Source organism: Heptranchias perlo, unplaced genomic scaffold, assembly GCF_035084215.1.
Source record: "Heptranchias perlo isolate sHepPer1 unplaced genomic scaffold, sHepPer1.hap1 HAP1_SCAFFOLD_676, whole genome shotgun sequence".
Classification (NCBI taxonomy): Eukaryota; Metazoa; Chordata; class Chondrichthyes; order Hexanchiformes; family Hexanchidae; genus Heptranchias; species Heptranchias perlo.
Genome location: NW_027139705.1, coordinates 79,688 through 103,890, shown reverse-complemented (window position 1 = coordinate 103,890; position 24,203 = coordinate 79,688). Strand labels below are relative to the sequence as shown.

Here is a 24,203-nt window from a genome sequence, read left to right as displayed (position 1 = left end):
AGACAGAGAGAGTGAGACAGAGAGAGTGAGACAGAGAGAGTGTGAGACAGAGAGAGAGTGAGACAGAGAGAGAGTGAGACAGAGAGAGACAGAGAGAGAGAGTGAGACAGAGAGAGTGAGACAGAGAGAGTGAGACAGAGAGAGTGAGACAGAGAGAGTGTGAGACAGAGAGAGAGTGAGACAGAGAGAGTGAGACAGAGAGAGTGAGACAGAGAGAGTGAGACAGAGAGAGTGAGACAGAGAGAGTGAGACAGAGAGAGTGAGACAGAGAGAGTGAGACAGAGAGAGTGAGACAGAGAGAGTGAGACAGAGAGAGTGAGACAGAGAGAGTGAGACAGAGAGAGTGAGACAGAGAGAGTGTGAGACAGAGAGAGTGTGAGACAGAGAGAGAGTGAGACAGAGAGAGAGTGAGACAGAGAGAGTGAGACAGGGAGAGTGAGACAGAGAGAGTGAGACAGAGAGAGTGAGACAGAGAGAGTGAGACAGAGAGAGTGTGAGACAGAGAGAGAGTGAGACAGAGAGAGAGTGAGACAGAGAGAGAGAGAGACAGAGAGAGAGAGGGAGAGAATAAGAACACGAGAGTGTGACGGAAGGAGGGGCAGGTGTCACATGGTCGGAGGGGGACCCCCTGGGGTGACGGGACAGGCTGGGACCGTGGGGGGGGGGGGGGGGGGGGTCAGAGCCCCCCTCAGGGGGTCTGCTGAAGCATCAGGTTCCGAAGCAGCCTCTTGCGGCCGGTCGAGTAATCGTCCTCGTCCACGTTAACCAGCAGTTTGATGGCCTCGTGACCCACGGCCTGCTTGAGGGAGTCGGTGATGAAGACGCCCTTCAGGGCCTCCAGCAGCGAGCCGTTGATGTAGTCCCGCCAGAAGGCGTCCAGGTAAGTCAGCTCCGAGAACTTGATGTCGCAGATGATGGAGCCCAGGTCCCGGGACTTCAAGATGGTGTTGGCCTGGGCAAAACGTTCAAACTGACGCTCGAGGGGGTCGGGCTTGTTGGAGAAAACGTTGCCTTCCAGCGCCGTCTCGTGCTGACAGTACTCGGCCCGGACTCTGAGTCGGATATCTGACCGGGGGGGGGAAGGGGGAGAGAGAGAGAGAGGGTTAGTACAGGGGGATCGCAGGGATTGGGGGAGAGAGAGAGAGAGAGGGGGTTACTACAGGGGGATCGCAGGGATTGGGGGAGAGAGAGAGAGAGAGAGAGAGGGGGTTAGTACAGGGGGATCGCAGGGATTGGGTGAGAGAGAGAGAGAGAGAGAGAGGGGGGGTTAGTACAGGGGGATCGCAGGGATTGGGGGAGAGAGAGAGAGAGAGGGTTAGTACAGGGGGATCGCAGGGATTGGGGGAGAGAGAGAGAGAGAGAGGGTTAGTACAGGGGGATCGCAGGGATTGGGGGAGAGAGAGAGAGAGAGAGAGGGTTAGTACAGGGGGATCGCAGGGATTGGGGGAGAGAGAGAGAGAGAGAGAGAGGGTTAGTACAGGGGGATCGCAGGGATTGGGGGAGAGAGAGAGAGAGAGAGAGAGAGAGGGGGGGTTAGGACAGGGGGATCGCAGGGATTGGGGAGAGAGAGAGAGAGGGGGTTAGTACAGGGGGATCGCAGGGATTGGGGGAGAGAGAGAGAGAGAGAGAGAGGGTTAGTACAGGGGGATCGCAGGGATTGGGGGAGAGAGAGAGAGAGAGAGAGAGGGGGTTAGTACAGGGGGATCGCAGGGATTGGGGGAGAGAGAGAGAGAGAGAGAGGGTTAGTACAGGGGGATCGCAGGGATTGGGGGAGAGAGAGAGAGAGAGAGAGAGGGTTAGTACAGGGGGATCGCAGGGATTGGGGGAGAGAGAGAGAGAGAGAGAGAGGATTAGTACAGGGGGATCGCAGGGATTGGGGAGAGAGAGAGAGAGAGAGGGTTAGTACAGGGGGATCGCAGGGATTGGGGAGAGAGAGAGAGAGAGAGAGAGGGTTAGTACAGGGGGATCGCAGGGATTGGGGAAGAGAGAGAGAGAGAGAGAGAGGGTTAGTACAGGGGGATCGCAGGGATTGGGGGAGAGAGAGAGAGAGAGAGGATTAGTACAGGGGGATCGCAGGGATTGGGGAAGAGAGAGAGAGAGAGAGAGAGGGTTAGTACAGGGGGATCGCAGGGATTGGGGAGAGAGAGAGAGAAAGAGAGAGAGGGTTAGTACAGGGGGATCGCAGGGATTGTGGGAGAGAGAGAGAGAGAGAGAGAGGGGGGGTTAGTACAGGGGGATCGCAGGAATTGGGGGGAGAGAGAGAGAGAGAGGGTTAGTACAGGGGGATCGCAGGGATTGGGGGGAGAAAGAGAGAGGGTTAGTACAGGGGGATCGCAGGGATTGGGGGAGAGAGAGAGACAGACAGGGGGTTAGTACAGGGGGATCGCAGGGATTGGGGGGGAGAGAGAGAGAGAGAGAGAGGGTTAGTACAGGGGGATCGCAGGGATTGGGGAGAGAGAGAGAGAGAGAGGGTTAGTGCAGGGGGATCGCAGGGATTGGGGGAGGGAGAGAGAGAGAGAGAGAGAGGGTTAGTACAGGGGGATCGCAGGGATTGGGGGAGAGAGAGAGAGAGAGAGAGAGGGGGTTAGTACAGGGGGATCGCAGGGATTGGGGGAGAGAGAGAGAGAGAGAGAGGGTTAGTTCAGGGGGATCGCAGTGATTGGGAGAGAGAGAGAGAGAGAGAGAGAGAGGGTTAGTACAGGGGGATCGCAGGGATTGAGAGAGAGAGAGAGAGAGAGAGAGGGTTAGTACAGGGGGATCGCAGGGATTGTGGGGGGGGGGAGAGAGAGAGAGAGAGAGGATTAGTACAGGGGGATCGCAGGGATTGGGGGAGAGAGAGAGAGAGAGAGAGGGGGTTAGTACAGGGGGATCGCAGGGATTGGGGGAGAGAGAGAGAGAGAGAGGGTTCGTACAGGGGGATCGCAGGGATTGGGGGAGAGAGAGAGAGAGAGAGAGAGGGTTAGTACAGGGGGATCGCAGGGATTGGGGGAGAGAGAGAGAGAGAGGGTTAGTACAGGGGGATCGCAGGGATTGGGGAGAGAGAGAGAGAGAGAGAGAGAGAGGGTTAGTACAGGGGGATCGCAGGGATTGGGGAGAGAGAGAGAGAGAGAGGGGGTTAGTACAGGGGGATCGCAGGGATTGGGGAGAGAGAGAGAGAGAGAGAGGGTTAGTACAGGGGGATCGCAGGGATTGGGGGAGAGAGAGAGAGAGAGAGGGTTAGTACAGGGGGATCGCAGGGATTGGGGGAGAGAGAGAGAGAGAGAGGATTAGTACAGGGGGATCGCAGGGATTGGGGAGAGAGAGAGAGAGAGAGAGAGAGAGGGTTAGTACAGGGGGATCGCAGGGATTGGGGAGAGAGAGAGAGAGGGGGTTAGTACAGGGGGATCGCAGGGATTGGGGGAGAGAGAGAGAGAGACAGGGGGTTAGTACAGGGGGATCGCAGGGATTGGGGGAGAGAGAGAGAGAGAGAGAGGGGGTTAGTACAGGGGGATCGCAGGGATTGGGGAAGAGAGAGAGAGAGAGAGAGAGGGTGAGTACAGGGGGATCGCAGGGATTGGGGAAGAGAGAGAGAGAGAGAGAGGGTTAGTACAGGGGGATCGCAGGGATTGGGGGAGAGAGAGAGAGAGAGGGTTAGTACAGGGGGATCGCAGGGATTGGGGAGAGAGAGAGAGAAAGAGAGAGAGGGTTAGTACAGGGGGATCGCAGGGATTGTGGGGGAGAGAGAGAGAGAGAGAGGGGGGGTTAGTACAGGGGGATCGCAGGAATTGGGGGGATAGAGAGAGAGAGAGGGTTAGTACAGGGGGATCGCAGGGATTGGGGGGAGAAAGAGAGAGGGTTAGTACAGGGGGATCGCAGGGATTGGGGGAGAGAGAGAGACAGACAGGGGGTTAGTACAGGGGGATCGCAGGGATTGGGGGGGAGAGAGAGAGAGAGAGAGAGAGGGTTAGTACAGGGGGATCGCAGGGATTGGGGAGAGAGAGAGAGAGAGAGGGTTAGTGCAGGGGGATCGCAGGGATTGGGGGAGGGAGAGAGAGAGAGAGAGAGAGAGGGTTAGTACAGGGGGATCGCAGGGATTGGGGGAGAGAGAGAGAGAGAGAGAGAGAGAGGGGGTTAGTACAGGGGGATCGGAGGGATTGGGGGAGAGAGAGAGAGAGAGAGAGAGGGTTAGTTCAGGGGGATCGCAGTGATTGGGAGAGAGAGAGAGAGAGAGAGGGTTAGTACAGGGGGATCGCAGGGATTGGGGGGGAGAGAGAGAGAGAGAGAGAGAGGGTTAGTACAGGGGGATCGCAGGGATTGGGGGAGAGAGAGAGAGAGAGAGAGGGTTAGTACAGGGGGATCGCAGGGATTGAGAGAGAGAGAGAGAGAGAGAGAGGGTTAGTACAGGGGGATCGCAGGGATTGTGGGGGGGGGGGGGAGAGAGAGAGAGAGAGAGAGAGGATTAGTACAGGGGGATCGCAGGGATTGGGGGAGAGGGAGAGAGAGAGAGAGAGAGAGGGGGTTAGTACAGGGGGATCGCAGGGATTGGGGGAGAGAGAGAGAGAGAGAGAGGGTTCGTACAGGGGGATCGCAGGGATTGGGGGAGAGAGAGAGAGAGAGAGAGAGAGAGGGTTAGTACAGGGGGATCGCAGGGATTGGGGAGAGAGAGAGAGAGAGAGGGTTAGTACAGGGGGATCGCAGGGATTGGGGAGAGAGAGAGAGAGAGAGAGAGAGGGTTAGTACAGGGGGATCGCAGGGATTGGGGAGAGAGAGAGAGAGAGAGGGGGTTAGTACAGGGGGATCGCAGGGATTGGGGGGAGAGAGAGAGAGAGAGAGGGTTAGTACAGGGGGATCGCAGGGATTGGGGGAGAGAGAGAGACAGACAGGGGGTTAGTACAGGGGGATCGCAGGGATTGGGGGAGAGAGAGAGAGAGAGAGAGGGTTAGTTCAGGGGGATCGCAGGGATTGGGGGAGAGAGAGAGAGAGAGAGAGAGGGTTAGTTCAGGGGGATCGCAGGGATTGGGGGGAGAGAGAGAGAGAGAGGGTTAGTACAGGGGGATCGCAGGGATTAGGGGGAGAGAGAGAGAGAGAGAGAGAGGGTTAGTACAGGGGGATCGCAGGGATTGGGGGAGAGAGAGAGAGAGAGGGTTAGTACAGGGGGATCGCAGGGATTGGGAGAGAGAGAGAGAGAGAGAGAGGGGGGGTTAGTACAGGGGGATCGCAGGGATTGGGGGAGAGAGAGAGAGAGAGAGGGGGTTAGTACAGGGGGATCGCAGGGATTGGGGGAGAGAGAGAGAGGGAGGGAGAGGGTTCGTACAGCGGGATCGCAGGGATTGGGGGAGAGAGAGAGAGAGAGAGAGGGTTAGTACAGGGGGATCGCAGGGATTGGGGGAGAGAGAGAGAGAGAGAGGGTTCGTACAGGGGGATCGCAGGGATTGGGGGAGGGGGGGGGAAAAGAGAGAGAGAGAGAGAGAGAGAGAGTGGGTTCGTACAGGGGGACCGCAGGGATTGGGGGGGGGGAGAGAGAGAGAGAGGGTTAGTTCAGGGGGATCGCAGTGATTGGGAGAGAGAGAGAGAGAGAGAGAGAGAGGGTTAGTACAGGGGGATCGCAGGGATTGGGGGAGAGAGAGAGAGAGAGAGAGAGAGGGTTAGTACAGGGGGATCGCAGGGATTGGGGGAGAGAGAGAGAGAGAGAGGGTTAGTACAGGGGGATCGCAGGGATTGGGGGAGAGAGAGAGAGAGAGAGAGAGGGTTAGTACAGGGGGATTGCAGTGACTGGGAGAGAGAGAGAGAGAGAGAGGGGGTTCGTACAGGGGGATCGCAGGGATTGGGGGGGAGAGAGAGAGAGAGGGTTAATACAGGGGGATTGCGGGGATTGCAGGGATTGGGTGGGTGAGAGAGAGAGAGAGAGAGAGAGAGTTCGTACAGGGGGATCGCAGGGATTGGGTGAGAGAGAGAGAGAGAGAGAGAGAGGGTTAGTACAGGGGGATTGCAGGGATTGGGGGAGAGAGAGAGAGAGAGGGTTAGTACAGGGGGATCGCAGGGATTGGGTGAGAGAGAGAGAGAGAGAGAGAGGGTTAGTACAGGGGGATCGCAGGGATTGGGGGAGAGAGAGAGAGAGAGAGAGGGTTAGTACAGGGGGATTGCAGGGATTGGGGGAGAGAGAGAGAGAGAGAGAGAGGGTTAGTACAGGGGGATCGCAGGGATTGGGTGAGAGAGAGAGAGAGAGAGAGAGAGGGTTAGTACAGGGGGATCGCAGGGATTGGGGGAGAGAGAGAGAGAGAGAGAGGGTTAGTACAGGGGGATCGCAGGGATTGGGGGAGAGAGAGAGAGAGAGAGAGAGAGAGGGGGGGTTAGTACAGGGGGATTGCAGGGATTGGGGGAGAGAGAGAGAGAGAGAGAGAGAGTGCATTCGTACAGGAGTATCTCAGGTTTGGGAGGGGGGGAGCGGTGGCGGGAGCGCCCCACAGTCAGACCCCGAGCGGGGGGAATCCCCGCACACACAGTCAGACGCCGGGCGGGGGGGAATCAGACTCACCACACGTCTGCTTCTCTTTGGGGTCCAAGATGGCTGATTTCTTCCTCTTGCCCCGACTGTTTCCTGGGGCTCGGCCCCGACACTGCCTCGATCGGAGGGGCTGGGGTCCACCGGGGGCCCAGCATAACAGGCGATGGGCGGCATCTGTCAAAAGATCAACAGGACAGTGTAGAGGGAGCTTTACTCTGTATCTAACCCTGTACCTGACCCTGGGAGTGTTTGATGGGACAGTGTAGAGGGAGCTTTACTCTGTATCTAACCCTGTCCCTGCCCTGGGAGTGTTTGATGGGACAGTGTAGAGGGAGCTTTACTCTGTATCTAACCCTGTCCCTGCCCTGGGATTGTTTGATGGGACAGTGTTGAGGGAGCTTTACTCTGTATCTAACCCTGTAGCTGCCCTGGGAGTGTTTGATGGGACAGTGTAGAGGGAGCTTTACTCTGTATCTAACCCTGTACCTGACCCTGGGAGTGTTTGATGGGACAGTGCAGAGGGAGCTTTACTCTGTATCTAACCCTGTACCTGACCCTGGGAGTGTTTGATGGGACAGTGCAGAGGCAGCTTTACTCTGTATCTCACCTGTACCTGCCCTGGGAGTGTTTGACGGGACAGTGTAGAGGGAGCTTTACTCTGTATCGAACCCTGTACCTGCCCTGGGAGTGTTTGATGGGACAGTGTAGAGGGAGCTTTACTCTGTATCTAACCCTGTACCTGCCCTGGGAGTGTTTGACGGGACAGTGTAGAGGGAGCTTTACTCTGTATCTAACCCTGTACCTGCCCTGGGAGTGTTTGACGGGACAGTGCAGAGGGAGCTTTACTCTGTATCTAACCCTGTACCTGCCCTGGGAGTGTTTGATGGGACAGTGCAGAGGGAGCTTTGCTCTGTATCTCACCTGTACCTGCCCTGGGAGTGTTTGACGGGACAGTGTAGAGGGAGCTTTACTCTGTATCGAACCCTGTACCTGACCCTGGGAGTGTATGACGGGACAGTGTAGAGGGAGCTTTACTCTGTATCTAACCCTGTACCTGCCCTGGGAGTGTTTGACGGGACAGTGTAGAGGGAGCTTTACTCTGTATCTAACCCTGTACCTGCCCTGGGAGTGTTTGATGGGACAGTGTAGAGGGAGCTTTACTCTGTATCTAACCCTGTACCTGCCCTGGGAGTGTTTGATGGGACAGTGTAGAGGGAGCTTTACTCTGTATCTAACCCTGTACCTGACCCTGGGAGTGTTTGATGGGACAGTGTAGAGGGAGCTTTACTCTGTATCTAACCCTGTACCTGCCCTGGGAGTGTTTGATGGGACAGTGTAGAGGGAGCTTTACTCTGTATCTAACCCTGTACCTGCCCTGGGAGTGTTTGATGGGACAGTGTGTGCATGGTGTTGCGGAGGGGTTGATGCCCTGTGCAGTTACCTGGTTTGCCGTATTCTGATCCTGTGTTAGCCGCTAATGTCCGTGGCATCACATAGGTCACCGACGTGTCCTCCAGATACTTGTCGACAGGATCTGGAGAGACTGGAACAAAGTTGAGGGGGGAATGAATCATGCCGATCGCTCGATCCCTGGTTGTGCTCGACTCCCATCGTCGGCCCCTCCGACAGTGGGGCGCTCCCTCCGTACCGACCCTCCCGCAGTGGGGCGCTCCCTCCGTACCGACCCTCCCGCAGTGGGGCGCTCCCTCCGTACCGACCCTCCCGCAGTGGGGCGCTCCCTCCGTACCGACCCTCCCGCAGTGGGGCGCTCCCTCCGTACCGACCCTCCCGCAGTGGGGCGCTCCCTCCGTACCGACCCTCCCGCAGTGGGGCGCTCCCTCCGTACCGATCCTCCCGCAGTGGGGAGCTCCCTCCGTACACACCCTCCCGCAGTGGGGAGCTCCCTCCGTACCGACCCTCCCGCAGTGGGGAGCTCCCTCCACCCAACAGTACAGGGTATAACACTCCTGGATATATAACACACCCTACAGTACAGGGGTATAACATTCCTGTATATATAACACACCCTACAGTACGGGGGTATAACACTCCTGTATATATAACACACCCTACAGTACAGGGGTATAACATTCCTGGATATATAACACACCCTACAGGACAGGGTATAACACTCCTGTATATATAACACACCCTACAGTACAGGGTATAACACTCCTGTATATATAACACACCCTACAGTACAGGGTATAACACTCCTGGATATATAACACACCCTACAGTACGGGGGTATAACACTCCTGTATATATAACACACCCTACAGTACGGGGGTATAACACTCCTGTATATATAACACACCCTACAGTACAGGGGTATAACATTCCTGGATATATAACACACCCTACAGTACAGGGTATAACACTCCTGTATATATAACACACCCTACAGTACAGGGTATAACACTCCTGTATATATAACACACCCTACAGTACAGGGTATAACACTCCTGGATATATAACACACCCTACAGTACAGGGTATAACACTTGTGTATATATAACACACCCTACAGTACGGAGGTATAACACTCCTGGATATATAACACACCCTACAGTACAGGGTATAACACTCCTGGATATATAACACACCCTGCAGTACAGGGGTATAACACTCCTGTATATATAACACACCCTGCAGTACAGGGGTTTTACACTCCTGTATATATAACACACCCTACAGAACAGGGTATAACACTCCTGGATATATAACACACCCTACAGGACGGGGTATAACACTCCTGTATATATAACACACCCTACAGTACAGGGTATAACACTCCTGGATATATAACACACCCTACAGTACAGGGTATAACACTCCTGGATATATAACACACCCTACAGTACAGGGGTATAACACTCCTGTATATATAACACACCCTACAGTACAGGGTATAACACTCCTGGATATATAACACACCCTACAGTACGGGGGTATAACACTCCTGTATATATAACACACCCTACAGTACGGGGTATAACACTCCTGTATATATAACACACCCTACAGTACGGGGTATAACACTCCTGGATATATAACACACCCAACAGTACGGGGTATAACACTCCTGTATATATAACACACCCCACAGTACAGGGTATAACACTCCTGGATATATAACACACCCTACAGTACAGGGTATAACACTCCTGGATATATAACACACCCTACAGTACAGGGGTATAACACTCCTGTATATATAACACACCCTACAGTACAGGGTATAACACTCCTGGATATATAACACACCCTACAGTACGGGGGTATAACACTCCTGTATATATAACACACCCTACAGTACGGGGTATAACACTCCTGTATATATAACACACCCTACAGTACGGGGTATAACACTCCTGTATATATAACACACCCTACAGTACAGGGTATAACACTCCTGGATATATAACACACCCTACAGTACAGGGTATAACACTCCTGGATATATAACACACCCTACAGTACGGGGTATAACACTCCTGGATATATAACACACCCTACAGTACAGGGGTATAACACTCCTGGATATACAACACACCCTACAGTACAGGGTATAACACTCCTGGATATATAACACACCCTACAGTACGGGGGTTTTACACTCCTGTATATATAACACACCCTACAGTACAGGGTATAACACTCCTGGATATATAACACACCCTACAGTACGGGGGTATAACACTCCTGGATATATAACACACCCTACAGTACAGGGTATAACACTCCTGGATATATAACACACCCTACAGTACGGGGGTATAACACTCCTGTATATATAACACACCCTACAGTACAGGGTATAACACTCCTGGATATATAACACACCCCACAGTACAGGGTATAACACTCCTGTATATATAACACACCCTACAGTACAGGGTATAACACTCCTGTATATATAACACACCCTACAGTACAGGGGTATAACACTCCTGTATATATAACACACCCTACAGTACGGGTATAACACTCCTGTATATATAACACACCCTACAGTACGGGGTATAACACTCCTGGATATATAACACACCCTACAGTACAGGGTATAACACTCCTGGATATATAACACACCCTACAGTACGGGGTATAACACTCCTGTATATATAACACACCCTACAGTACAGGGTATAACACTCCTGTATATATAACACACCCTACAGTACGGGGTATAACACTCCTGGATATATAACACACCCTACAGTACAGGGGTATAACACTCCTGGATATATAACACACCCTACAGTACTGGGTATAACACTCCTGTATATATAACACACCCTACAGTACAGGGTATAACACTCCTGTATATATAACACACCCTACAGTACGGGGTATAACACTCCTGGATATATAACACACCCTACAGTACAGGGGTATAACACTCCTGGATATATAACACACCCTACAGTACGGGGTATAACACTCCTGTATATATAACACACCCTACAGTACAGGGTATAACACTCCTGGATATATAACACACCCTACAGTACAGGGTATAACACTCCTGGATATATAACACACCCTACAGTACAGGGGTATAACACTCCTGTATATATAACACACCCTACAGTACAGGGTATAACACTCCTGGATATATAACACACCCTACAGTACGGGGGTATAACACTCCTGTATATATAACACACCCTACAGTGCAGGGTATAACACTCCTGTCTATATAACACACCCTACAGTACGGGGTATAACACTCCTGGATATATAACACACCCTACAGTACGGGGTATAACACTCCTGGATATATAACACACCCTACAGTACAGGGTATAACACTCCTGGATATATAACACACCCTACAGTACAGGGTATAACACTCCTGGATATATAACACACCCTACAGTACAGGGTATAACACTCCTGGATATATAACACACCCTACAGTACAGGGTATAACACTCCTGTATATATAACACACCCTACAGTACGGGGTATAACACTCCTGGATATATAACACACCCTACAGTACAGGGGTATAACACTCCTGGATATATAACACACCCTACAGTACAGGGTATAACACTCCTGGATATATAACACACCCTACAGTACGGGGGTTTTACACTCCTGTATATATAACACACCCTACAGTACAGGGTATAACACTCCTGGATATATAACACACCCAACAGTACGGGGGTATAACACTCCTGGATATATAACACACCCTACAGTACAGGGTATAACACTCCTGGATATATAACACACCCTACAGTACGGGGGTATAACACTCCTGTATATATAACACACCCTACAGTACAGGGTATAACACTCCTGGATATATAACACACCCTACAGTACAGGGTATAACACTCCTGTATATATAACACACCCTACAGTACAGGGTATAACACTCCTGTATATATAACACACCCTACAGTACAGGGTATAACACTCCTGGATATATAACACACCCTACAGTACAGGGTATAACACTGCTGGATATATAACACACCCTACAGTACGGGGTATAACACTCCTGGATATATAACACACCCTACAGTACAGGGTATAACACTCCTGTATATATAACACACCCTACAGTACAGGGGTATAACACTCCTGTATATATAACACACCCTACAGTACAGGGGTATAACACTCCTGTATATATAACACACCCTACAGTACAGGGGATAACACTCCTGGATATATAACACACCCTACAGTACAGGGTATAACACTCCTGTATATATAACACACCCTACAGTACAGGGTATAACACTCCTGGATATATAACACACCCTACAGTACAGGGGTATAACACTCCTGTATATATAACACACCCTACAGTATGGGGTATAACACTCCTGGATATATAACACACCCTACAGTACGGGGTATAACACTCCTGTATATATAACACACCCTACAGTACAGGGGTATAACACTCCTGTATATATAACACACCCTACAGTACAGGGTATAACACTCCTGGATATATAACACACCCTACAGTACAGGGGTATAACACTCCTGTATATATAACACACCCTACAGTACAGGGTATAACACTCCTGTATATATAACACACCCTACAGTACGGGGTATAACACTCCTGTATATATAACACACCCTACAGTACGGGGTATAACACTCCTGTATATATAACACACCCAACAGTACAGGGTATAACACTCCTGGATATATAACACACCCTACAGTACAGGGTATAACACTCCTGTATAGAAACACACCCTACAGTACGGGGTATAACACTCCTGGATATATAACACACCCTACAGTACAGGGTATAACACTCCTGGATATATAACACACCCTACAGTACGGGGGTATAACACTCCTGGATATATAACACACCCTACAGTACAGGGAATAACACTCCTGGATATATAACACACCCTACAGTACAGGGTATAACACTCCTGGATATATAACACACCCTACAGTACAGGGGTATAACACTCCTGTATATATAACACACCCTACAGTACAGGGGTATAACACTCCTGGATATATAACACACCCTACAGTACAGGGGTATAACACTCCTGGATATATAACACACCCTACAGTACAGGGGTATAACACTCCTGGATATATAACACACCCTACAGTACAGGGGTATAACACTCCTGGATATATAACACACCCTACAGTACAGGGGTATGACACTCCTGGATATATAACACACCCTACAGTACGGGGTATAACACTCCTGTATATATAACACACCCTACAGTACGGGGTATAACACTCCTGTATATATAACACACCCTACAGTACGGGGTATAACACTCCTGGATATATAACACACCCTACAGTACAGGGGTATGACACTCCTGGATATATAACACACCCTACAGTACGGGGTATAACACTCCTGTATATATAACACACCCTACAGTACGGGGTATAACACTCCTGTATATATAACACACCCTACAGTACGGGGTATAACACTCCTGGATATATAACACACCCTCCAGTACGGGGTATAACACTCCTGTATATATAACACACCCTACAGTACGGGGTATAACACTCCTGTATATATAACACACCCTACAGTACGGGGTATAACACTCCTGGATATATAACACACCCTACAGTACAGGGGTATAACACTCCTGGATATATAACACACCCTACAGTACGGGGGTATAACACTCCTGTATATATAACACACCCTACAGTACAGGGTATAACACTCCTGGATATATAACACACCCTACAGTACAGGGTATAACACTCCTGTATATATAACACACCCTACAGTACAGGGTATAACACTCCTGTATATATAACACACCCTACAGTACAGGGAATAACACTCCTGGATATATAACACACCCTACAGTACAGGGTATAACACTGCTGGATATATAACACACCCTACAGTACAGGGGTATAACACTCCTGTATATATAACACACCCTACAGTACAGGGGTATAACACTCCTGTATATATAACACACCCTACAGTACAGGGGATAACACTCCTGGATATATAACACACCCTACAGTACAGGGTATAACACTCCTGTATATATAACACACCCTACAGTACAGGGTATAACACTCCTGGATATATAACACACCCTACAGTACAGGGGTATAACACTCCTGTATATATAACACACCCTACAGTATGGGGTATAACACTCCTGGATATATAACACACCCTACAGTACGGGGTATAACACTCCTGTATATATAACACACCCTACAGTACAGGGGTATAACACTCCTGTATATATAACACACCCTACAGTACAGGGTATAACACTCCTGGATATATAACACACCCTACAGTACAGGGGTATAACACTCCTGTATATATAACACACCCTACAGTACAGGGTATAACACTCCTGTATATATAACACACCCTACAGTACGGGGTATAACACTCCTGTATATATAACACACCCAACAGTACGGGGTATAACACTCCTGGATATATAACACACCCTACAGTACAGGGTATAACACTCCTGTATATATAACACACCCTACAGTACGGGGTATAACACTCCTGGATATATAACACACCCTACAGTACAGGGTATAACACTCCTGGATATATAACACACCCTACAGTACGGGGGTATAACACTCCTGGATATATAACACACCCTACAGTACAGGGAATAACACTCCTGGATATATAACACACCCTACAGTACAGGGTATAACACTCCTGGATATATAACACACCCTACAGTACAGGGGTATAACACTCCTGTATATATAACACACCCTACAGTACAGGGGTATAACACTCCTGGATATATAACACACCCTACAGTACAGGGGTATAACACTCCTGGATATATAACACACCCTACAGTACAGGGGTATAACACTCCTGGATATATAACACACCCTCCAGTACAGGGTATAACACTCCTGGATATATAACACACCCTACAGTACGGGGGTATAACACTCCTGTATATATAACATACCCTACAGTACGGGGTATAACACTCCTGGATATATAACACACCCTACAGTACAGGGTATAACACTCCTGGATATATAACACACCCTACAGTACGGGGGTATAACACTCCTGGATATATAACACACCCTACAGTACAGGGAATAACACTCCTGGATATATAACACACCCTACAGTACAGGGTATAACACTCCTGGATATATAACACACCCTACAGTACAGGGGTATAACACTCCTGTATATATAACACACCCTACAGTACAGGGGTATAACACTCCTGGATATATAACACACCCTACAGTACAGGGGTATAACACTCCTGGATATATAACACACCCTACAGTACAGGGGTATAACACTCCTGGATATATAACACACCCTACAGTACAGGGGTATAACACTCCTGGATATATAACACACCCTACAGTACAGGGGTATAACACTCCTGGATATATAACACACCCTACAGTACAGGGGTATGACACTCCTGGATATATGACACACCCTACAGTACAGGGGTATGACACTCCTGGATATATAACACACCCTACAGTACAGGGGTATAACACTCCTGGATATATAACACACCCTACAGTACAGGGTATAACACTCCTGTATATATAACACACCCTACAGTACGGGGTATAACACTCCTGGATATATAACACACCCTACAGTACAGGGGTATAACACTCCTGGATATATAACACACCCTACAGTACAGGGTATAACACTCCTGGATATATAACACACCCTACAGTACAGGGTATAACACTCCTGTATATATAACACACCCTACAGTACAGGGTATAACACTCCTGTATATATAACACACCCTACAGTACAGGGTATAACACTCCTGGATATATAACACACCCTACAGTACAGGGGTATAACACTCCTGGATTTTCTAACACACCCTACAGTACAGGGTATAACACTCCTGGATATATAACACACCCTACAGTACGGGGGTATAACACTCCTGTATATATAACACACCCTACAGTACAGGGTATAACACTCCTGGATATATAACACACCCTACAGTACAGGGTATAACACTCCTGTATATATAACACACCCTCCAGTACAGGGTATAACACTCCTGGATATATAACACACCCTACAGTACGGGGGTATAACACTCCTGTATATATAACACACCCTACAGTACGGGGTATAACACTCCTGTATATATAACACACCCTACAGTACGGGGTATAACACTCCTGTATATATAACACACCCTACAGTACAGGGTATAACACTCCTGGATATATAACACACCCTACAGTACAGGGTATAACACTCCTGTATATATAACACACCCTACAGTACGGGGTATAACACTCCTGGATATATAACACACCCTACAGTACAGGGTATAACACTCCTGGATATATAACACACCCTACAGTACAGGGTATAACACTCCTGGATATATAACACACCCTACAGTACGGGGGTATAACACTCCTGGATATATAACACACCCTACAGTACAGGGGTATAACACTCCTGGATATATAACACACCCTACAGTACAGGGGTATAACACTCCTGGATATATAACACACCCTACAGTACAGGGGTATAACACTCCTGGATATATAACACACCCTGCAGTACAGGGGTATAACACTCCTGGATATATAACACACCCTACAGTACAGGGGTATAACACTCCTGGATATATAACACACCCTACAGTAGAGGGGTATAACACTCCTGGATATATAACACACCCTACAGTACAGGGGTATAACACTCCTGGATATATAACACACCCTACAGTACAGGGGTATAACACTCCTGGATATATAACACACCCTACAGTACAGGGGTATAACACTCCTGGATATATAACACACCCTACAGTACAGGGTATAACACTCCTGGATATATAACACACCCTACAGTACGGGGGTATAACACTCCTGTATATATAACACACCCTACAGTACGGGGTATAACACTCCTGGATATATAACACACCCTACAGTACAGGGGTATAACACTCCTGGATATATAACACACCCTACAGTACGGGGTATAACACTCCTGGATATATAACACACCCTACAGTACAGGGTATAACACTCCTGGATATATAACACACCCTACAGTACAGGGTATAACACTCCTGGATATATAACACACCCTACAGTACGGGGTATAACACTCCTGTAGATATAACACACCCTACAGTACGGGGTATAACACTCCTGGATATATAACACACCCTACAGTACGGGGTATAACACTCCTGGATATATAACACACCCTACAGTACAGGGTATAACACTCCTGTATATATAACACACCCTACAGTACAGGGTATAACACTCCTGGATATATAACACACCCTACAGTACAGGGTATAACACTCCTGTATATATAACACACCCTCCAGTACAGGGTATAACACTCCTGGATATATAACACACCCTGCAGTACGGGGGTATAACACTCCTGGATATATAACACACCCTACAGTACGGGGTATAACACTCCTGGATATATAACACACCCTACAGTACGGGGTATAACACTCCTGGATATATAACACACCCTACAGTACAGGGTATAACATTCCTGGATATATAACACACCCTACAGTACAGGGGTATAACACTCCTGGATATATAACACACCCTACAGTACAGGGGTATAACACTCCTGTATATATAACACACCCTACAGTACGGGGTATAACACTCCTGTATATATAACACACCCTACAGTACAGGGGTATAACACTCCTGTATATATAACACACCCTACAGTACAGGGGTATAACACTCCTGTATATATAACACACCCTACAGTACAGGGGTATAACACTCCTGTATATATAACACACCCTACAGTACAGGGGTATAACACTCCTGTATATATAACACACCCTACAGTACAGGGGTATAACACTCCTGTATATATAACACACCCTACAGTACAGGGTATAACACTCCTGGATATATAACACACCCTACAGTACGGGGTATAACACTCCTGGATATATAACACACCCTACAGTACGGGGGTATAACACTCCTGTATATATAACACACCCTACAGTACAGGGTATAACACTCCTGTATATATAACACACCCTACAGTACAGGGTATAACACTCCTGTATATATAACACACCCTACAGTACAGGGGTATAACACTCCTGGATATATAACACACCCTACAGTACAGGGGTATAACACTCCTGTATATATAACACACCCTACAGTACGGGGGTATAACACTCCTGTATATATAACACACCCTACAGTACAGGGGTATAACACTCCTGTATATATAACACACCCTACAGTACAGGGTATAACACTCCTGGATATATAACACACCCTACAGTACGGGGGTATAACACTCCTGTATATATAACACACCCTACAGTACAGGGGTATAACACTCCTGTATATATAACACACCCTACAGTACAGGGGTATAACACTCCTGTATATATAACACACCCTACAGTACAGGGGTATAACACTCCTGGATATATAACACACCCTACAGTACAGGGTATAACACTCCTGGATATATAACACACCCTACAGTACAGGGGTATAACACTCCTGTATATATAACACACCCTACAGTACTGGGTATAACACTCCTGGATATATAACACACCCTACAGTACAGGGTATAACACTCCTGTATATATAACACACCCTACAGTACTGGGTATAACACTCCTGGATATATAACACACCCTACAGTACTGGGTATAACACTCCTGGATATATAACACACCCTACAGTACAGGGTATAACACTCCTGTATATATAACACACCCTACAGTACAGGGTATAACACTCCTGTATATATAACACACCCTACAGTACAGGGTATAACACTCCTGTATATATAACACACCCTACAGTACTGGGTATAACACTCCTGGATATATAACACACCCTGCAGTACAGGGGTATAACACTCCTGGATATATAACACACCCTACAGTACAGGGGTATAACACTCCTGGATATATAACACACCCTACAGTACGGGGTATAACACTCCTGTATATATAACACACCCTACAGTACGGGGGTATAACACTCCTGGATATATAACACACCCTACAGTACGGGGTATAACACTCCTGGATATATAACACACCCTACAGTACAGGGTATAACACTCCCCAAACAGTTGGCGCCCCCGCCCGGCCCTCCCTCGCGACTGGCGCCCCCGCCCGGCCCTCCCTCGCTACTGGCGCCCCCGCCCGGCCCTCCCTCGCTACTGGCGCCCCCGCCCGGCCCTCCCTCGCTGCTGGCGCCCCCGCCCGGCCCTCCCTCGCTACTGGCGCCCCCGCCCGGCCCTCCCTCGCTCCTGGCGCCCCCGCCCGGCCCTCCCTCGCCCGGCCCCCTCACCCGTCTCCCGCTGCTTGAGCGTGACGTAGGGCAGCAGGTCGTGCCTGGTGATGATGCGCAGGAGCTGCAGGACCTGGCGGAAGTTCGTCTCGTCGCAGCGTCCCCGCCGCTCGAGGGCCAAGAAGAAGTCGCGGCCGCTCTTGATCGTCCCCCTCTCGTAGTCGTCGATGACGTCGACGAAGAGGAAGGAGAGGACACGCACGTCGCGGTGGGTCAGCTGGGTGCCCACGATCTGGAACATCTGGTGCAGGGAGTAGAGGCCGTGCTCCTGGTTCACCCTCTCCTCCGGCCACTGCTGCGCCTTCCTCTTCATGGTCACCGCTGCCGTCGTTCCTTCGGACAGATCGGGTTCGAACCGGACCAAGACGTGGGCAACGCCCTCGATTCGCTCCTCCTCCTCCCCCCTCCCCGACTCGCTGAGCTGGCCTGGGAGAAGGGGCTCGTTCGGTCGGGAGAGCGACACCCAAGCCGCCGGGTCCTTCAGGCCCCCTTCCCGCTCGTTCTCATCTTGATCCCTGCCGCTGCGCCTCCCCTCCCCTCCCCTCCCTCCCCAGACAACTCGTCCGAAATGGGGTCTGGAGGATGAATTTCGGGTGGGCGGGGTGCGAGACAAACCCCCTCAAAATATAATTTGAGCCCTCTCTTGCAGGATAAAACGCAACTAAACCCAAATCTGCTCCGCCCCAAGAGCTGGACCCTGTCTTTTCGCTGGTGCTCAGGGCAGGCAGAGTGGCCAAAATGGGGCCTGGGGGTTCACGGAGGGGTGAATAACCCCCCAAATAACAATTATGTGCACCCCTCTCCTCTTTGTTTTTGAGATAATTCAACAAAGGAACAGTTTGCTGAGTCCTGGGGAGGTTAAATCGGTCTTCAATCTCTTCCTCGGGGTGTCAGCAGGCAACCAGTCCAAAATGGGGTCTTCGAGGGGTGAATAACCCCCCCCAAATAACAATTATTTGCACCCCCCTTATCTTATTTCTTTCAGATAATCCAACAAAGGAACAGTTTGCTGAGTCCTGGGGAGCTGAAGTCAGTCTTAAATCTCTTCCTCGGGGTGTCAGCAGGCAACCAGTCCAAAATGGGGTCTTCGAGGGGTGAATAATGACTGTTTGCCCCCTCTCCTCTTACTTTTTTTGAGATAATCCAACAAAAAAGCAGTTTGCTGAGTCCTGGGGAGCTGAAATCGGTCTTCAATCTCTTCCTCGGGGGGTCAGCAGGCAACCAGCCCAAAATAGGGTCTTCGAGGGGTGAATAACCCCCCCAAATAACAATTATTTGCACCCCCTTATCTTATTTCTTTCAGATAATCCAACAAAGAAACAGTTTGCTGAGTCCTGGGGAGCTGAAGTCAGTCTTTAAATCTCTTCCTCGGGGGGTCAGCAGGCAACCAGCCCAAAATGGGGTCTTCGAGGGGTGAATAACCCCCCCCAAATAACAATTATTTGCACCCCCTTATCTTATTTCTTTCAGATAATCGAACAGAAAAGCAGTTTGCCGAGTCCTGGGGAGCTGAAGTCAGTCTTGAATCTCTTCCTCGGGGGGTCAGCAGGCAACCAGCCCAAAATGGGGTCTTCGAGGGGTGAATAACCCCCCCAAATAACAATTATTTGCACCCCCTTATCTTATTTCTTTCAGATAATCCAACAAAGAAACAGTTTGCTGAGTCCTGGGGAGCTGAAGTCAGTCTTAAATCTCTTCCTCGGGGTGTCAGCAGGCAACCAGTCCAAAATGGGGTCTTCGAGGGGTGAATAATGACTGTTTGCCCCCTCTCCTCTTACTTTTTTTGAGATAATCCAACAAAAAAGCAGTTTGCTGAGTCCTGGGGAGCTGAAATCGGTCTTCAATCTCTTCCTCGGGGGGTCAGCAGGCAACCAGCCCAAAATGGGGTCTTCGAGGGGTGAATAACCCCCCCAAATAACAATTATTTGCACCCCCTTATCTTATTTCTTTCAGATAATCCAACAAAGAAACAGTTTGCTGAGTCCTGGGGAGCTGAAGTCAGTCTTTAAATCTCTTCCTCGGGGGGTCAGCAGGCAACCAGCCCAAAATGGGGTCTTCGAGGGGTGAATAACCCCCCCCAAATAACAATTATTTGCACCCCCTTATCTTATTTCTTTCAGATAATCGAACAGAAAAGCAGTTTGCCGAGTCCTGGGGAGCTGAAGTCAGTCTTGAATCTCTTCCTCGGGGGGTCAGCAGGCAACCAGCCCAAAATGGGGTCTTCGAGGGGTGAATAACCCCCCCAAATAGCAATTATTTGCACCCCCTTATCTTATTTCTTTCAGATAATCGAACAGAAAAGCAGTTTGCCGAGTCCTGGGGAGCTGAAATCGGTCTTCAATCTCTTCCTCGGGGTGTCAGCAGGCAACCAGTCCAAAATGGGGTCTTCGAGGGGTGAATAACCCCCCCAAATAACAATTATTGACCCCCACTCTCCTCTTATTTCTTTCAGATAATCGAGCAGAAAAGCAGTTTGCCGAGTCCTGGGGAGCTGAAATCGGTCTTGAATCTCTTCCTCGGGGTGTCAGCAGGCAACCAGTCCAAAATGGGGTCTTCGAGGGGTGAATAACCCCCCCAAATAACAATTATTTGCACCCCCCTTATCTTATTTCTTTCAGATAATCGAACAGAAAAGCAGTTTGCCGAGTCCTGGGGAGCTGAAGTCAGTCTTAAATCTCTTCCTCGGGGTGTCAGCAGGCAACCAGCCCAAAATGGGGTCTTCGAGGGGTGAATAACCCCCCCCCAAATAACAATTATTTGCACCCCCTTATCTTATTTCTTTCAGATAATCCAACAAAGAAACAGTTTGCTGAGTCCTGGGGAGCTGAAGTCAGTCTTAAATCTCTTCCTCGGGGTGTCAGCAGGCAACCAGTCCAAAATGGGGTCTTCGAGGGGTGAATAACCCCCCCAAATAACAATTATTTGCACCCCCTTATCTTATTTCTTTCAGATAATCCAACAAAGAAACAGTTTGCTGAGTCCTGGGGAGCTGAAGTCAGTCTTAAATCTCTTCCTCGGGGTGTCAGCAGGCAACCAGCCCAAAATGGGGTCTTCGAGGGGTGAATAACCCCCCCCAAATAACAATTATTTGCACCCCCTTATCTTATTTCTTTCAGATAATCGAACAGAAAAGCAGTTTGCTGAGTCCTGGGGAGCTGAAGTCAGTCTTAAATCTCTTCCTCGGGGGGTCAGCAGGCAACCAGTCCAAAATGGGGTCTTCGAGGGGTGAATAACCCCCCCCAAATAACAATTATTTGCACCCCCTTATCTTATTTCTTTCAGATAATCGAACAGAAAAGCAGTTTGCCGAGTCCTGGGGAGCTGAAATCGGTCTTCAATCTCTTCCTCGGGGTGTCAGCAGGCAACCAGCCCAAAATGGGGTCTTCGAGGGGTGAATAACCCCCCCAAATAACAATTATTTGCACCCCCTTATCTTATTTCTTTCAGATAATCCAACAAAGAAACAGTTTGCTGAGTCCTGGGGAGCTGAAGTCAGTCTTAAATCTCTTCCTCGGGGTGTCAGCAGGCAACCAGCCCAAAATGGGGTCTTCGAGGGGTGACTAACCCCCCCCAAATAACAATTATTTGCACCCCCTTATCTTATTTCTTTCAGATAATCCAACAAAGAAACAGTTTGCTGAGTCCTGGGGAGCTGAAATCGGTCTTCAATCTCTTCCTCGGGGTGTCAGCAGGCAACCAGCCCAAAATGGGGTCTTCGAGGGGTGAATAACCCCCCCAAATAACAATTATTTGCACCCCCTTATCTTATTTCTTTCAGATAATCCAACAAAGGAACAGTTTGCTGAGTCCTGGGGAGCTGAAGTCAGTCTTAAATCTCTTCCTCAGGGTGTCAGCAGGCAACCAGTCCAAAATGGGGTCTTCGAGGGGTGAATAACCCCCCCAAATAACAATTATTTGCACCCCCCTTATCTTATTTCTTTCAGATAATCGAACAGAAAAGCAGTTTGCCGAGTCCTGGGGAGCTGAAATCGGTCTTAAATCTCTTCCTCGGGGTGTCAGCAGGCAACCAGCCCAAAATGGGGTCTCGGGGGGGGTGGGGGGGGTGAGTAACCCGGGGTTTTTTATGCCGATTGAGCCCCCAAAATGGTCAACGGTGTGGGGGAGGGGCGGCCATCTTGGTTAATGGAGGGCGAAGTTGAAGCGGGGGGAGAAAGAAAGAAAAAGCTTCGCCGCGGGGCGGGGGGCGAAGGATCGGGATCGCCCTCCACCTCCTCCTCCTGCCGCTCCGTCCTCCGCGCCCTGTCGATCAGCAGCGCCGCCTCCGTCCTCCTCCTTCTCCTCCCCGCCGGCCGTCCGCCATCTTCTGCGGGGCTCGGCTTTTGAAAAAAAAAAGCCGTTGAGCGGCGGCGATGAAGAAGAAGGGGGGCGTGGTCTGCCTCGCCCCGCCCCGCCCCCCGCCCCGCCCCCCCTCGCGCGCTGCAGGCCGGGACTTGTAGTCTTTTCCACGCCCCTTCAAGCCGGGCGCCTGCGCGGCCGCGGACTACGACTCCCGTCGGGCTCGGCGCGCGCAGCCGCGGTGCCGCCGCCGACCCGAGGGGGGAGGAGCGAGCGGCTGGCATTGTGACGTCGCGCCGCGGGAGGAGGGCCGTTTGTCGTCTTTCGCCCGTCACTTTCAGCTGGGCGCCTGCGCGGCCGCGGACCGCGGCTCCCCGTCGGGCTCGGCGTGCGCAGCCGCAGTGGTGAAAGAGGGTGGGGCGGGAGGGAGAGGGTGCGAGAGCGGCTTTGTCGACGTCACGCCGCGGTGCCCGCCGGGGGTTGTAGTCCGCCGGCCCCGCCTCCCCCGTGATCCGGGAGGGGCGGGGGACTACAACTCCCAGGGTGCGCC

The 24,203-nt window shown here is 50.1% G+C and overlaps 1 protein-coding gene across 1 annotated transcript; it reads right to left on the bottom strand.

The window, feature by feature from the left end:
* Positions 1 to 669: 669 nt before the first annotated feature.
* On the bottom strand, positions 670 to 23,713 carry dedd (death effector domain containing). The gene is made up of 4 exons (XM_067981171.1): positions 19,358 to 23,713; positions 7,926 to 8,027; positions 6,515 to 6,658; positions 670 to 1,065 (listed from the first exon to the last, which is right to left on the bottom strand). The coding sequence occupies exons 1-4, from the start codon at positions 19,668 to 19,670 to the stop codon at positions 689 to 691; spliced, it is 936 nt and encodes a 311-aa protein (XP_067837272.1). The 5' UTR covers positions 19,671 to 23,713; the 3' UTR covers positions 670 to 688.
* Positions 23,714 to 24,203: the final 490 nt, after the last annotated feature.

What these genes read in the sequence shown, in the direction of transcription:
- dedd (XM_067981171.1), bottom strand. Translation starts at nt 19,670, where the DNA reads ATGAAGAGGAAGGCGCAGCAGTGGCCGGAGGAGAGGGTGAACCAGGAG. An exon ending in ATCAGAATACGGCAAACCAG is followed by an intron (nt 6,659 to 7,925) that starts GTAACTGCACAG and finishes ATCTTTTGACAG; the next exon opens with ATGCCGCCCATCGCCTGTTA. An exon ending in CAAAGAGAAGCAGACGTGTG is followed by an intron (nt 1,066 to 6,514) that starts GTGAGTCTGATT and finishes CCCCCCGGTCAG; the next exon opens with ATATCCGACTCAGAGTCCGG.